The 16,523-nt window shown below is 44.1% G+C and overlaps 1 protein-coding gene across 1 annotated transcript in view; it reads left to right on the top strand.

Annotated features, from left to right (window-relative positions):
- nbas (NBAS subunit of NRZ tethering complex) overlaps nt 1–16,523 on the top strand; it is a 381,349-nt gene that overhangs the window by 287,925 nt on the left and 76,901 nt on the right. The window contains exons 45-46 of the mRNA XM_072498805.1: nt 9,891–10,109; nt 12,323–12,525. Coding sequence (XP_072354906.1) covers nt 9,891–10,109; nt 12,323–12,525 — 422 coding nt within the window. The remainder of the gene's footprint in view (nt 1–9,890; nt 10,110–12,322; nt 12,526–16,523) is intronic.

Here is a 16,523-nt window from a genome sequence, read left to right as displayed (position 1 = left end):
CACGCAGAATTGACTCTGCTCCTCCCGCTGCCTTGGGAAAGCGGACAGCATTACCAAAGACCCCTCCCACCCAGGTTATTGTCTCTTCCAACCTCTTCCATCAGGCAGGAGATACAAAAATCTGAGAACATGCACTAATAGGTTCAAAAACAGCTTCCTCCCTGCTGTTACCAGACTTCTGAATGTCCCTCTTGTGGACTGAACGCATCTTGTCTCTTCACGCATCTTCTCTACTGAGTAGTGTTGCACTCCGTATGCTCCACCTGATGTCTGTGTCTATGTATTTACATTGTGTGTATGTGTGTCCAATGTTTTTTCATCTATGGAACGATCTTCACTGTACCTCAGTATACGTGCTAATAAATCAAAAAAAATCCTATTCAACCAAGTGTAATTGATTTATAAGTTTTTACAGCAAGATTAATAGCTAAAAAATAAATCACTGTTCTGTGATTTCTACTTGATTGTAATCTAGGGGCCTTCAGCAGGGCACCATGTGGGGAAACGTAGATGTGGAGTCATGAAAACTATGCAGAGTTTCTAAAATGGCAGGCGAGATCCAGTCCTAAAATCCCGTCCCCATTTCTGATAGATCCAATGTTTGCCGGTCGGGAAAGGTGCCAGGATGTGATTCACATAGGAGGGAAATTCTAACCCTCAGAGCCATTCTGATTTCGGGGCTGAGTTCAAATCAACCCCATTTTGGCTGCTGCAAGGTGCTTATTTTGTGGAATAGGTATAAGTGGGATACGGTCGTGATATGAAATTATTTCAATTCCATGGGCAGGATTCTCCGACCCCACGCCGGGCGGGAGAATTGGTGGGGGGGGGGGGTGCATCCCGCTCCGTCGCCGGCTGCCAAATTCTCCGGTGCCGGTTTTGGGGCGGGGATCGCACCCGTCGGGGGCCGTTGGCAGCTTCCGGGCGGCCCGACGCCGGAGTGGTTCACGCCACTCTTTGCCGCCGGTACGGGAGAATCCCAACCATGCTGTTAAATGTTTGAACAGGACCTACTCACCGCACAGGACCTTCAACCGATGTTATACACCAGATACATCGATGACATTTTTTACCTTTGGACCCACGGCGAAGAATCACTGAAACGACTACACAATGACATTAATAAGTTCCATCCAACCACCAGACTCACCATGGACTACTCTCCAAAATCAGTTGCATTCTTGGACACACTCGTCTCCATCAAGGACGGTCACCTCAGCACTTCGCTTTACCGCAAACCCACGGATAACCTCATGATGCTCCACTTCTCCAGCTTCCACCCTAAACACATGAAAGAAGCCATCCCCTATGGACAAGCGCTCCGTATACACAGGATCTGCTCAGACGAGGAGGAGCGTAACAGACATCTACAGACGTTGGAAGATGCCCTCGTACGAACGGGATATGGCACTCGACTAATCGATCGACAGTTCCAACGCGCCACAGCGAAAAACCGGACCGACCTCCTCAGAAGACAAACATGGGACACATCCGACAGAATACCCTTCGTCGTCCAGTACTTCCCCGGAGCGGAGAAACTACGTCATCTTCTTCACAGCCTTCAACACGTCATTGATGACGATGAACATCTTGCCAAGGTCATCCCCACTACTTGCCTTCAAACAACCGCGCAACCTCAAACGAACCATTGTTTGCAGCAAACTACCCAGTCTTCAGAACAGTGACCTCGACACCACACAACCCTGTCATGGCAATCTCTGCAAGACGTGCCAGATCATCGACATGGATACCACTATTACACGTGAGAACACCACCCACCAGGTACGCGGTACATACTCGTGCGACTCGGCCAACGTTGTCTACCTCATACGCTGCAGGAAAGGATGTCCTGAAGCATGGTACATTGGCGAGACCATGCAGACGCTGCGACAACGAATGAACGGACATCGCGCAACAATCACCAGGCAGGAATGTTCCCTTCCAGTCGGGGAACACTTCAGCAGTCAAGGGCATTCAGCCTCTGATCTCCGGGTAAGCGTTCTCCAAGGCGGCCTTCAGGACCCGCGACAACGCAGAATCGCCGAGCAGAAACTTATAGCCAAGTTCCGCACACATGAGTGCGGCCTCAACCGGGACCTGGGATTCATGTCGCATTACATTCATCCCCCACCATTTGGCCTGCGAAATCCTACCAACTGTCCTGGCTTGGTACAATTCACACCTCTTTAACCTGGGGTTACCCCATCTCTGGATCTGTAAAGATTTAATCACCTGCTAATGCTCGCATTCCAAGCATTGTTTGGCATCTTTGAATTTGTCTATATATGTGTTTCTGGAACAGACTTCTTCATTCACCTGAGGAAGGAGCAGCGCTCCGAAAGCTAGTGACATCGAAACAAACCTGTTGGACTTTAACCTGGTGTTGTAAGACTTCGTACTGTGCTCACCCCAGTCCAACGCCGGCATCTCCACATCATGGTTAAATATTGGGGAGGGATGTAAAGCAGACAGACCATGTCATTGAGAGTTAAAGAAACTCTGTTCTGGCTGTTTCGATAGCTGTTTGTTCACACTACTCCAATGTTCCTTATCAAGGGTCCCTGGGCAGCACAGTAGCACAAGTGACTAGCACTGTGGCTTCACAGCGCCAGGGTCTCAGGTTCGATTCCCCGCTGGGTCACTGTCTGTGTGGAATCTGCATGTTCTCCCCGTGTCTGCATGGGTTTCCTCAGGGTGCTCCGGGTTCCTTCCACAGTCCAAAGATGTGCAGGTTAGGTGGATTGGCCATGCTAATCCTTAGTGTCCAAAAAAGGTGAGGAAGGGTTATTGGGTTACGGGGATAGGGTGGAAGTGAGGGCTTAAGTGGGTCGGTGCAGACTCAATGGGCCAAATGGCCTCCTTCTGCAGTGTATGTTCTATGAATGATTGACTGATTTCCAGAAGCTTTACTTAATCTCAGCAGGGGATTTCAAATAAACAGTTTGATAGACAGCTCAAAGAGGCTGTTAAAGGATTAGCTGTTTTTGATGTGGGGTTATGAACAAAAATTTGTTTCTATTAGGTTTGAGGCATGGAGATCTAGAGATCAAACAGATGAAACCCAATAGAACCAAGGTGGACCTTTTGTCATGTGAGAGTACCTTTAAGAAATGGGTGTTTATCATATAGCTGCAGTGATGTCAGACTGTGGGTGGAGCTGGGCTGTCTGTCTGCTTTTACTTTTATTTTTGAGCTGTGTGTTTAGTTTTGTTTTCAGAGTTGAAGCTGCATCCAGCCAAACAAGGTGTAATTTTGATCTCTGTCTGCATGAAAAGAATGTCTTCAGATCACTTGCTAATTTAAAAGTAATAACTGCTCTCAGTAGAGAATTTACGTCTGCTGCCTTTGTTAAAGAAGCTATTTGTCTTACGGATATTGCGAGTAAAGATTAAGGGTTACTCTATTTGTTGGAGGGAGTATTTGAGTTGATAGTTGCTAAGATGTTTACTGTGCGTTTATAAAATATTAACTGGATTCATAAAATAAACATTGTTTTGTTTTAAAAGTGCTTTAGATCTCTTTTGCAACACACCTATAGAGTGGGTCCTTGTGCTCCCCATAACCAAAATCTATTAAAAGTTGTGGGTCAGGTGAACTCCATGATACACTTTGGGATTCTCTAAACCCTGGCCCGTAATACTTTTAACCAGTCCACTTTGGCTTTCGGCTTCCCCTTTGGCCATCTCTGATCTGCTTCTGGGGATGGTGGGCCTACTCTATGCTGCACCCCCAACGTGAAGATCATGTAATTTGACTGCCTTTCTACTGAGCTGGGTGTGGCGAGCCTGGGAAATTTCCAACTCGAGCTACCTGTCCTGTTAGTGAAAATCCAGGCCTCAGAATCACTGACAGTAACTTTGAGATTTCTATGGATGATTTCGCTGTTATTCCTACTACAAAATCTGGACGATTATTTCTTATATCTGGTTGTGCTCTCGGAGATGCGATTCCTCACAATACATTTATTTTTTGTGATGTTGCATGTGATGCGAATAAAATGATATTTGTGACGGATTCCTTTGGGTGCAGTTTCAGTGCTTTATTTTCTATCTGCAGCCAAACACTGAACAATTCCCAGTCGCAGCATTACAAGTATAGTGTTCAGCCTACACTTGGAGTGCAATGTCAGTGCATGTACTGCACTGAATGAGTGCCACACATGATTGTTTAATTACACCACGTGTAATGTTGAAAGAACGATTTACAAAATTCTGTTTTGATGTAGGTACAGTCAGATGTGTAAAACCAAGTTGAATTGATGAATAGCAGCTCCATGTTTACCTAGAATGATCACTGCAGTGCTGAATCGCTCTCTAATTACTTAATTACCACGTTACTGACAGGTGCATAAATTCGCTCAATGAAGTGAAAGAAAACAATGACAATAATTATATAATTATTATAGTGGTAGGGATTGCACCATCAACAGCTCACAGTAACCATATAGCACTTGAGTCTTCGAATGGTTGATTGTATACTGTAGTGATTGTTAACAGTGAGCCTTCAGTGTACATTGTTTTTGCATAGAGCATGCTACTATAACAGAACTTTTAAGAGGCTGACCAAACTGGTGAAGATTACATGACTGCCAAAATAAAATTGAGAGTAGTTGCAGAAATTATTAAATTACATGAACTATCAGGATAATGCCCATGGAAAGATCCTATACAAGATCTACTGACCAAATCATTCAGTGATGTATTTTCAGAGTTGCACCATGCAACCCTGAAATATTTCAACACACCAGCCACTGCATAAAACCTCAAGCTATTATCATCTAATCGTTTTCCACCATTGTAAAACTGAGCAGCACCAGCATCCTGTTCCCGTGGATGTTCCAGCAGATAATAATGAATTTAGGTGCAGCAGGTGTTGTCCATAACAAATCAAACATATACAACACTTCCCCAAATGTAAGAACCTGAAACAATCTTTTAGAATTCCAGTCCTGTTATGTAAAGTGGGGGAGGCAATATTTAAACTCAGCTTAACCCTGCCGAGACATCGTCGTGAATATTAGTGGGTCCTCAACATCCATATCCGGAGCAAATATTTATTGTCAAAATACTGAATGCTCGTGTCATTTCTTAAATGTTCTAAAGAATATTCTTCTACATTCAGAAAGATTTTATGAATGAACAATTGAGTATTGGCAAGCTGCAGATAACAGCAGTTTATTAAGGATGATACGAGTTTCACAAATGTAGTCAGGCTACATTTTGAAAGGTATGGTTGCATTATTGGCAGTCTCTATGAAAATATAGTCAAAGAATAGTTGTAAACTTTCTCCTTTCATAATGTCACTGTTCTCATCAATGTATTAAAAGATAGATGGTGAAGTTGACTTCAATGAAAATGGGGACTGATGTAAAACAGGCAATCAAATTACTGTTGGCCTCTTTGCTCTACTGTTATTGAACAATTTTATCCACAAAATATTTGAAAAATATGGACATTTCTTACCTCTTCCATTTGCAGCCATAGAATATTCAGCACTATCCACACAACCAAAAGCACCAAAATTCCCCAAGGGAGGAACAGAATTGGCTTTAGTAACTCATGACAGTGATAACAAAAGTAAATATCTCTCATCCTTGTTATTGAGGTCATCTTGTGTTGACTGCAGGAGAATTGACCTTCCAGCCAGCCTGTAACGGCCAGAAATACAATTTTAGAATGGCCTGAAAATACACGTCAGTACGCTTAAATCACAGAAGGTTTGACTCTGCATTAACACTCACGGTCTTACTGATGTGTTAACTATTGTTAGCACATAGACCATATTTTATGCAGGGCAGATTGAATTGCAAGGATATTTCTATTGGATAAGATTATTCACCTCAACAATATACTTTCAGCTTGTCCAGCTTCTGACACAGGAACACTTCTGGTCAGTTTCTTAGCATTGCCATCACCACTCATGAGGGCAAGAAAGAAATCCCATAAAACAAAATAATAATGGCTTATTTTATGTCTTTGTTGTGCAGCTGTGGTCTTAACAAAATGTATTGATGTTTAGATGAAATATATATCTTTAAGAAAAGTGGTTTTGGATCATTTCTCTTCTGGGTTTTACTTGGTTAGGTGATCTGGACAAAATTATTAATGACAATAATTGTACATTCTGAATGATAATGAACACAGTGGTTAGCACTGCTGCCTCACAGCTCCAGGGATCTGGGTTCAATTCCAGCCTCGGGTGACTGTCTGTGTGGAGTTTACACGTTCTCTCCCTGTCTGCGTGGGTTTTTTCCGGATGCTCCCGTTTCCTCCCACAGTCCAATGATGTGCAGGTTAGGTGGATTGGCCATGCTAAATTGCCCATAGTGTCCAAAAGGTTAGGTGGGTTACGGGGATAGGGTGGAGGCATGGCCTTAAGTAGGGTGCTCTTTCCAAGGCTGGTTCAGACGTGATGGGCTGAATGGTCTCCTGGACAGGGATTCTATGATTGTTTAACTATTTTAACATTGCAACAGGTGTGTAAACCAATCCAGCATGAGGTCTCTTAATAGACTAAACTAGTAACATTATTATCATGACTTGTTTGTCAAAAAAGATTAATGTGATTTTACGAAAATCCTTTGTATCAACTTTCTTACTGTGCTTAATAAGACTCCCTGGGCGAAATTCTCCAGAAACGGCGTGATGTCCATCGACTGGCGGCCAAAACGGCGCAAATCAGAAGGGCATCGCGCCGCCCCAAAGGTGCGGAATGCTCCGCATCTTTGGGGGCCGAGCCCCAACATTGAGGGGCTAGGTCGGCGCCGGACGAATTTCCGCCCCGCCAGCTGTCGGAAAAGGCCTTTGGTGCCCCGCCAGCTGGCGCGGAAATGACATCTCCGGGTGGCGCACGCGCGGGAGCGTCAGCGGCCGCTGACAGCTTCCCACTCATGCGCAGTGGAGGGAGTCTCTTCTGCCTCCGCCATGGTGGAGACCATGGCGGAGGCGGAAGGGAAAGAGTGCCCCCACGGCACAGGCCCGCCCGCGGATCGGTGGGCCCCGATCGCGGGCCAGGCCACCGTGGGGGCACCCCCCCAGGGCCAGATCGCCCTGCGCCCCCCCCCACCCAGGACCCCGGAGCCCGCCCGCGCCGCCTTGTCCCGCCGGTAAGGTAGGTGGTTTAATTTACGCCGGCGGGACAGGCATTTTAGCGGCGGGACTTCGGCCCATTCGGGCCAGAGAATCGAGCGGGGGGGCCCGCCAACCGGCGCGGCGCGATTCCCGCCCCCGCCGAATCTATGGTGCCGGAGACTTCGGCAACCGGCGGGGGGCGGGATTCACGCCAGCCTCCGGCGATTCTCCGACCCGGCGGGGGGTCGGAGAATTTCGCCCCACGCCTCTTTTGCCTCAGGCACATTTAAAAAAATATATATTTTTATTCTCCCCCTTTTTCACATTTTCTCCGAAATTTACACCCAACAATAAACAATAATCAGTAACGAATGCAATGTCAATCTCCATATCAATAACAATGATCCCATCCTCCCACCAAACTCCAAAACATTAGCCCGCATGTTAGCACAAGCAAATGACAAAAAGGAATCGGGGAATCACCCATAGTCTCCATTAATACATACAGTTGCACCCCCCCAAACCCTCCCAGCCACCCCCCCCTAATGTTCAAAGTAATCCAATTCTCGAAAATGCGTAATGAATAATGCCCATGAATTGTAAACCCCCTCCATTCTTCCCCCTAGTTCAAATTTGACCTTCTCAAGCGTCAAGAATTCCAGCAGGTCCCCCCGCCACGCCAGGGCACAGGGTGGAGAGGTTGATCTCCACCCTAACAGCCTTTGGGCGATCAACGAGGCAAATGCTACAACATCTGCCTCCGCACCCGTTTCCAACCCCGGCATGTCTGACACCCTGAATATGGCCTCCCGAGGGCCCTGTTCCAGTTTCAAGTGCACCACTTTAGAGATTACCCTAAAAACCTCCTTCCAGTAACCCTGCAGCTTTGGACCAAAACATATGAACGTGGTTTGCCCCCCCCCGCCCCGCAATGTTCACACACATCTTCTACCCCCTCAAAGAGCTGGCTCATCCTTGCCCTTGTAAGGTCTGCTCTATACACCAACTTCAGCTGTATCAGCCACAACCTCGCACAACAGGTGGAGGCTTTCACCCTCCGAAGCTCCTCACACCAGAATCCCTCCTCCATACCCTCTCCCAAATCTTCCTCCTACTGTCCCCGGCACAGTTAAAAAGAAATTGATGACCAGTGTGAAAAATGAACAAGGCACAGTGAAGAAAAATTGGGGAGTAGATGGAAGAAAGCGAAATAGCTATACTATTGCTGCAGCATTAGCTGCAGATTGAGACTTATTTCACTTTGCTTTAAAATGGATACTGTTCCTTTGAAAACTGCACAGACGGATAATAACTGACAATCAATGGTTGCACATGTTAAGGAAGGTTCTCTCTTCGGTTCTTGTTATTAACTAGATATTGTCCTTTAAGTATTTCAAAAACCAGCACCTAAGCCTCTTATGATTGGAAGACAAGTACAAGGAAGAATTCATGTTAGCATCTTGGCTCACAGAATATTACTTAGACCATAAGACATGGGAGCAGAATTAGTCCACTTGGCCCATCGAGTTTGCTCCGTTATTCAATCGTGGCTGAAATTTTCTAATCCCCATTCTCCTGCCTTCTCCCCATAACCCCTGATTAATATAGAATAGCTTTGACCAGAAAAGCATGAGCTTTTAGTGTGAAACTGGATAATTATTTATCATATTTTATAGAGGTCATTTTCGTGTGTAATCTTCTTTTCAATTTTTTGTCTTGAAGGCATACTTGTAACTTTCTGGAACCTCAGCCAAGTGGCCACTTTTATAATCTAGATGATGATAGACTTGGATATCTAGCATTTCAAAGATAGGTAGCATGGTGTGCCTATCCAGAATTAATTGCATATTGATTTCGTATTATCCGGCATCCAAGCCAAGAAGTCAAAGGGAGAAATAATTACCAAGAAATTGAGTCCATATCATAAATGCATTAGGAACTCTGATCTGAACTTGAGAGTGGAGGAGAAGAGTTTCACTTAATAAGTCACAATCCCTGGAAAGTGTTGTGGAAGTTCAGTATGTGGAATAATGGGGAGACATTTCACAATAAACTTTCAGTTGTGCAAAAATGCTTTTTTGTATTGATGGAACCAAATAAGCTCCCCATTTGCAACACTAAGTCACAACATTATCTTGCTTAACTCTCCATTCGGCAATGGTATTGATTTTCAGAGTGAAGCTGTAACCTCCTTACCGACATGAGAATACCCACGTGAAAGGAGATGGTAATGAAACTGGTTGTCTGAGGCATTGACTCAGCTCCAGTTGTTATACAAAAGGAGGCACAATGCAGAATAAAGGTCTGGGTTTTCAAAAATCTGGAGACTGTTGCTGATTTCATCCCATTTGGAGTGGTACTGGTATAAATCCAATCGTAAAATGTTCTCTGATAACTTTATTATGGATATACACGAAACCACAAGAAATTCTGTGTGAATTGGTAATGTAAACAAGTGCAGTTACGTTCCATCATCCAGTCTGCAAAAATACACTGAAGCATTGAAATTAACTTGTGCAGTGTTTTATGATCATTTCAAATGTCCATTTCATCCCCCTGTTCTTATTGTGAACTCTAAAAATTAGTGTTGAATCTCCTTGGTTTTCCTTTGGCTTTTAATGTTTAATTTTTCCCTTGTATTCTTTTTCCGTCTTGAATAATGTACACGTTTGTTTAAGCTTTGTATGGGTCGAGAGAAAGAGAGAGGACTTCTGTGCACCACTTGCTAATGTAGGCAACATTGTCTTGAATATGCTTCCTTCCTCTCCTGTTTTTGATTCAGTACACATCCTTGAAATGGAGTCTGTCTTTCATTTCAGCTGAATGTTCAAGCTAGGTTGGAGATTACTAAAAGAGCAATGAAAGCAATCAAACAGACCAGTGAGAAGCAGCAGAAAAAGACTTTAGCAGGCAGCATCCCACCTGCTTCAAATTCCCAAGTCAGCTATGAAGAGACTTTGACTCATCTACAGCAATCACTTGCTCATCTAGAAACACTCAACCACAGCTTTGTACACTCCCTGAAGGCCAGCAACCAGGTAAAGCTAATCTTGTCCTTCACAACCAACTGCACAATGTGCATCTTCCATAAAAAGTGATTATATGACATCTACAAGGCAAACTCTTTAATCATTGCTTTGTGTACATAAAGTGAAGGCTAGGTGTGCTTGGCAGCCAAATGATTTTCATATCTGTGAACATCATTCTTAGTGTCAGGTGCAGTAAGGGTGAGTTGCTTTACAAACAACATAGCCGCCCTGACCTGAGGAACGAAAAGTGCCTTCAGCCAAATCCATTCTACAATTTTCCTCAATTCCACAACAAACCATTTCACCTTGGTTATAAATCTTTCTTCTTCATCAAGCTAGTTTAAAGTCTCGTAATCTTAAATAATCTCAGGGTAGATGCTGGCATAGTGGTACTGTCACTGGATTAGTAATCCAGAGACCCAGGATAATGCTCTGGAGACATGGGTTCAAATCCAACATGTAGCTGGTGGAATTTTAATTCAATTAAAGAAATCTGGAATATAAAACTGGTCTCAGTAATGGCAATTGCTGATTGTTGTTAAAACCCACCTGGTTCATTTAACGTTCTTTAGGGAAATAAATCTGCCCTCCTTACCCAGTCTGGCATCCAGACCCACAGCAATTGGCTCATTTTGAGGGCAATTAGTGACACACCACATTTACAGTTTCACTGCAATTGGAATTATTAAGAAATTTAATGTGTATATTCCCATATTCTAACCACTTGGTTTAGAACAGTTGATAGAGATTTATGTTTGGAAGTGAACAATTCAAAGCAGAGTTCAGCTTGCACTCCGATCATTGCTTTGGTGCCGCATTATTTATGTTGTGTGATAAAATAAAAAATCAAATGCAAATTGGTGCCTGTCACTCTTTCACTCCTAATGGTGGCAATTGCTGAATAAATTTATCTGCTAATTGGACTCAACAGAACTTGATTAAGTCAGGGATAAGAAGAACCTGTGTTGCCTTTATTTAAGTGAACTACTCCAATACTCGTATCTATCCCTTTTTTTAAACACAGTCCAGTTAAAACAACTGGGTAAGCTTATGTATTAAAAACTCAGAGCAACTTGGCTCAAAGGACTCTGAGTCAGAAGATCATAGATTCAATGTCTATTCCAAAGATTTAATCCATATTAACACTTCAGTGCACTACTGCATGTGCCGTCGTTCAAAAAGACGAGCCATGTCTATATCCCACCAGCTGTAACTGAGACGCCTCATGCTTTCTCTTTGGATGATGAAGAGCCCATGCCACGTTTTGTTGAATGCGGAAGTTCTCTTGGTTTTCTGGCCAACATTAATCACCAAAAGCAGATTGGTATCTTCCCCCATCCTACACTGTAGCCGTCATTACACTTCAAAGGTACTTGATTAACCATGAAGCACTTTGAGACACCAGTGATCATGAAAGATGCCATATAAATGCAAGTTTTTTCTTTTAACTCAAAATTTTCAGAATAACAAGACTTTTGTGGAAAACCTTTGCCCTGTCATGGTAATAGAAACATTAAGGGCGTTATTCTTCTCCCCCCCCCCCACGGCAGGTGGGAGAATCACCGGGGCGCCGCGTGAATCGCGCCACGCCGCCCAACTCCCGCACGCGATTCTCCCACCCCCGGAAACCAGTGGCGCACGATTCGCACCGGGCCGCTCGGAAAACCGGCGAGCGCGATTCTCTGCCGGATGGGCCGAGCAGCCGCTACGACACAAAAAGGTCCCCGCCGGCGCCGTCCACCCCCGGTCGCTGCCGTCGGGAACGCTGGGGGGGGCGGCCTGTGAGGGCGGGGAGGGGGGCTCCTTCACCGGGATGGCCTCCGATGGGGTCTGGCCCTCAATCGGGCCCACCGATCGGCGGGCCGGCCGCTCCCCCCCCCGGGCCTACCTCCTTCCGCATGCGCCCCCAGAACTCCGGCTCCATGTTGGTGAGGGGCCGGCGTGCGTAAGACGTTCCCCGCGCATGCGCAGGATGGCGCGGCCATTTGGCGGCACGTAAGGGGCCAGAATGGGTAGTGTCCGGGCCCTGTTTGCGCCGTCGTGAAAGGCGACGGCGCGAACATTTGCCCTCAATTTCGAAGAATCACACCCAAAGTTTTGGAAGCTGAAGGAAAAAATAAAATGTTGGAAATGCACAGCAAGTTCACCAGCTCCTGAGAAGACATGTTAATGTTTTTGGTGCAAAACTCATTGAAGTAAATCGCATGATTTTCTTTTTTCAGGGCCTATTCCAAAAATACTACCAGCTTTATGATCTTTCAAGATCTGAGAGCAGTAAACTGCACAACCTTGCGGTTACTATGGTTCTAGATGGACAACCTCTTGATATGATGCAGCAGATGCTGCTAGTTGCTGTAAAATCTCAAGACATATCCCCCAAGGCTGTCATCCAAGATGCTGTACAGAAAGTAATAGATATAATAAGGTAGGCTTAAAATCGTGTAATTTTGAAGTTCTGAATTAATTCACTTATGTTATAATATTTCTTTACATGGGCCAGTTTGCTGTCTTTATTTACTGACCCAGAACTATTCCTGTAATCTTTATGTTGCTCTGAATAATACATAATTTGTATTTGAATAAGATAGGATCGCTGAAGTTTCATCATTATTTTTAAATCATGAGTTTGTGTAACTTCTTTGTAATCTTCCAGGCAGTGCATTCCAGCCCCAAACCACTTGCTGGGTGAAAGGTTTATTCGCATATCACATTTGCTTCTTTTGCAAATTACCTTAAATCTGTGTCCTCTTGTTTTTTTTAAATTCATTTACGGGATGTGGGCGTCGCTGGTTAGGCCAGCATTTATTGTTCATCCCTACTTGCCCTTCCTGTTCTTGATCCTTTTATGAGCAGGAACAGTTTTTCCCATCTACTCTGTCCAATCCCCTCAGGATTTTGAACATCTTTATCAAATCTCTTCTTTCCCTTCTTCCCGCCAAGGAAAACAGTCCCAACCTCTCCAATCATATCTTCATAACTTAAGTTTCTCCTCCCTGCACCCATTCCTGTAAACCTCTTCTGCATCCTTCCCGTAGTGTGGCACCCAAAACTGTACACATTATTCCAGCTGAAGTCTAACTAGTGCTTTATATAAGTTCAGCATAACCTCCTTGCTCTTGTACACTATGCCCCTATTAATAAAGCCAGAGTGCAATATGCGTTATTAACTGCCCTCTCTGTCCTGTACCTTCAATGATCTATGCACATATGCACCCAGGTTCCTCTGCTCTAGCACCTCTTTAAAATTGATACCCCTTATTTTATGTTGTCTCTCTGTGTTCTTCCTACCAAAATACATCACCTCACACTTCTTCACATTGAACTTCCACCTGCCATCTATTTGCCTACTCCACCAACTTGTTTGTGACGTTTTGAAGTTGTACACTACTCTCCTCACAGTTTGCAATACTTCCATCGATGCCATTCACCTCAACTAATCCTTGTTTTAGAGAGTTACACATTCTCACCTCTATGGCATGGAGGTTTCTCAAGATTTTTTTTTGATGACTATCTTTATATTTACTCCCTTCCCACAAGTGAAAACACTTCTGTCAAAATCTTTCATAATTTTAAAGACTCGTATTACGTCACCAATTGAAGGTAATCAGTCACACTCGAAATACGGTTCATTTGCACTTGCTAAAATAGACATAAATGCATACGCTGCCACCCGTTTTCCCCTCATTCCTATATAATTGGCTTTGTTTAAGTTTAGCATTTTTGCTTGTGATTGAAACATATCACTTTTAAACAATATCAAAATCAGTTTTATTCTCAACACTATTTCCCAGTGGCTCTTTTACTATGAAATTACTAATTAATCATACCTCATTATAAAATACTAGATCTAAAATAGTGTTATTCTTCGTTCCATAACACGTTGCTCCAGGGAACTGTGACAAAAGCATTCTACAAACTCACCTTCCAGAGACCAACTTTGTCAATTTGATTGGTCCATTCTACATGAAGATTAAAGTCACCCACAAATATAATTGTCTTTGCTACATGCTCCAATAATTTCTTGTTTAATGCTCTTTCCAATATTATTAGGCGGCCTATAAACTAATCCCACCAGCGTTTTCTGACTCTTCTATTCCTAAGCTCCACCCTTACTGATTCTACTTTCTGATGCCAAGATCCTTTCTTGCTAATGTCCTTCTGTCATCTTTTACTATCGGGGTTACCCCTCCACCTTTTCCATTCTGCCTGTCTTTTTTGATACATTGTGCTCTCTTGAATATTTATTTCTCTACCTTGGTCACCTTCTAACCAAGTGGCTGTAACGGCAATTAGATTTTAACCATTTACCTCTATTTGTGCTCCTATTTTATTGCAGATGCCTTGTATATTTAGATAAAGAGCCTTGTTTTTTCCAACCATTCCCTGCGTGGACCTTTCCTATTGGTGCACGATTACTGTTGGACTCTCTGTCCCTTCCTGTTCTATTCTGTTTTTTGTTGGCCACATCACTCTGCTGTCTGTTGTCTTGAATTTTCTCTTTGGATTTCTAATCCTCTCTTCATGGGCTGCACGGTAGCACAAGTGGATAGCATTGTGGCTTCATAGCGCCAGGGTCCCAGGTTTGATTCCCCGCTGGGTCACTGTCAGTGCAGAGTCTGAAGTTCTCCCCGTGTCTGCGTGGGTTTCCTCCGGGTGCTCCGGTTTCCTCCCACAGTCCAAAGACGTGCAGGTTAGGTGGATTGACCCCGCTAAATTGCCCTTAGTGTCCAAAAAGGTTAGGAGAAGTTATTGGATTACGGGGATAGGATGGAAGTGAGGGCTTAAGTGGGTCGGTGCAGACTCGATGGGCTGAATGGCCTCTTTCTGCACTGTATGTTCTATATTCTATATGTTCATCCATTTCCAATACTGCCCGTTAGTTTAAAGCCCTACCTGCAACCTTAGTTTTACAGTTTGTCAGACTCTGGTCCCAAATCAGTTTAAAATGGATCCCACCCCAATAAAACAGCACAGTGCGAGGTGTTCTGTGTTGAAATGCAGACCAGGTGACTGCTTTACAGAACATCTTCGGTCCATCCGCAAACAGGACCCAGACCTTCCTGTCACTTGCCATTTCTACTCGCTGTCCGGCTCTCATGTCCACATTTTCATCCTTGACCTTTTGCAGTGTTCCAGTGAAGCCCAGCGCAATTTAAAGGAACAGGGCCTCTTCCGGACTTGAATTCAACATCTTCAAACTGTAAACTCTTTCCTCACCTTCACCCCATTTTTATTTCTATCAATTTATTTTCATTTCTTCCATCGATCTGTTTTTCCCTCACCATTCCCTCAACCCCTACCCCACCCCACTTGGACCATCTGTTCCCTGTTCCTCGTTGCACTTTGACACCTTTGTTCTGCCATTCAAACATTCTAATCTCTTAATGTGCCGCCATCTTAGCCTTAATCACCTCCATTTACATTCCCATTGTCTTTCTGTCCACTACATCTTTGTCAACCTCCACCTATCTCTGGCCTTTTATCCAGCCCCAAGAGCTCCACGCGCCCCCCCCCCCCCCCCTCTCCTCCTCACACTATAGTATAAATCTGACCCTTTTTCCAGTTCTCTCCAGCTTTGACAAAAAATCATCCAGACACTAATCATTAGCTCTCTTCTCTCTCCACAGATGCTTTCAGACCTGCTGACATTGTCCAATATTTTCTGTTTTCATGTTAGTTATCCACCAGTTTGGCCAGGATCATCCCATTCTCCTCCATTCCCTTCCAATGTGTTTGTATGCCCCTGATCCATTGGAAATGAGACCCAAACAAAGAATGGAGATAAAAGGAACCAAACCAGAGATTGAAGAGATTTCAATCAATTGAATTATTTAGTTGAAATCTCCTACAATTATTTTATGTGTATTTCCATAATTTACTTCTATATTCCTTCCTCAAACTCCCTATGATTATTAGGTAGAATTTGGAATGATTTTTTTTTTTTTTTGAAAAATATTTTTATTCAAATTTTCAACATTTTAACATTTTTGCAACAACAGCACCCACATATGGACATGATTGGCTTGTAGCTATCCTCCACCCTTTCAAACAGCCAGATCATCCTTTCCCTCATTACATGAGGGAAAGTACACCACTTTTAATTGAATCAAGCCCAACCTCGCGCACAAGGTCGAGGTATTGACCCTTCGCAGAATTTTGCACCATAATGCTTCCTCCAACACCATCCCCAACTGTTTCTCCCACTTGGCCGAAATCCCTGCCAAAGACTCCTTGTCCTCCTCCACTATCCTACTATAGATCGCCAAAACTACCCCAGTCTCCAGCCCCACCACCGACAGCACTGCCTCCAACAATGAGGAGGACAATGCCACCGGAAAGTTCGGGAATACCTTCCGTGCAAAATTCCGCACCTGGATATACCTAAAGCCGTCCTCACGGGGGAGCTCATACTTCACCCCAACT

This window comes from Scyliorhinus torazame, chromosome 4 (genome assembly GCF_047496885.1).
Source record: "Scyliorhinus torazame isolate Kashiwa2021f chromosome 4, sScyTor2.1, whole genome shotgun sequence".
In the NCBI taxonomy this organism is placed as follows: domain Eukaryota; kingdom Metazoa; phylum Chordata; class Chondrichthyes; order Carcharhiniformes; family Scyliorhinidae; genus Scyliorhinus; species Scyliorhinus torazame.
This window is presented reverse-complemented; position numbering and strand designations above follow the sequence as displayed.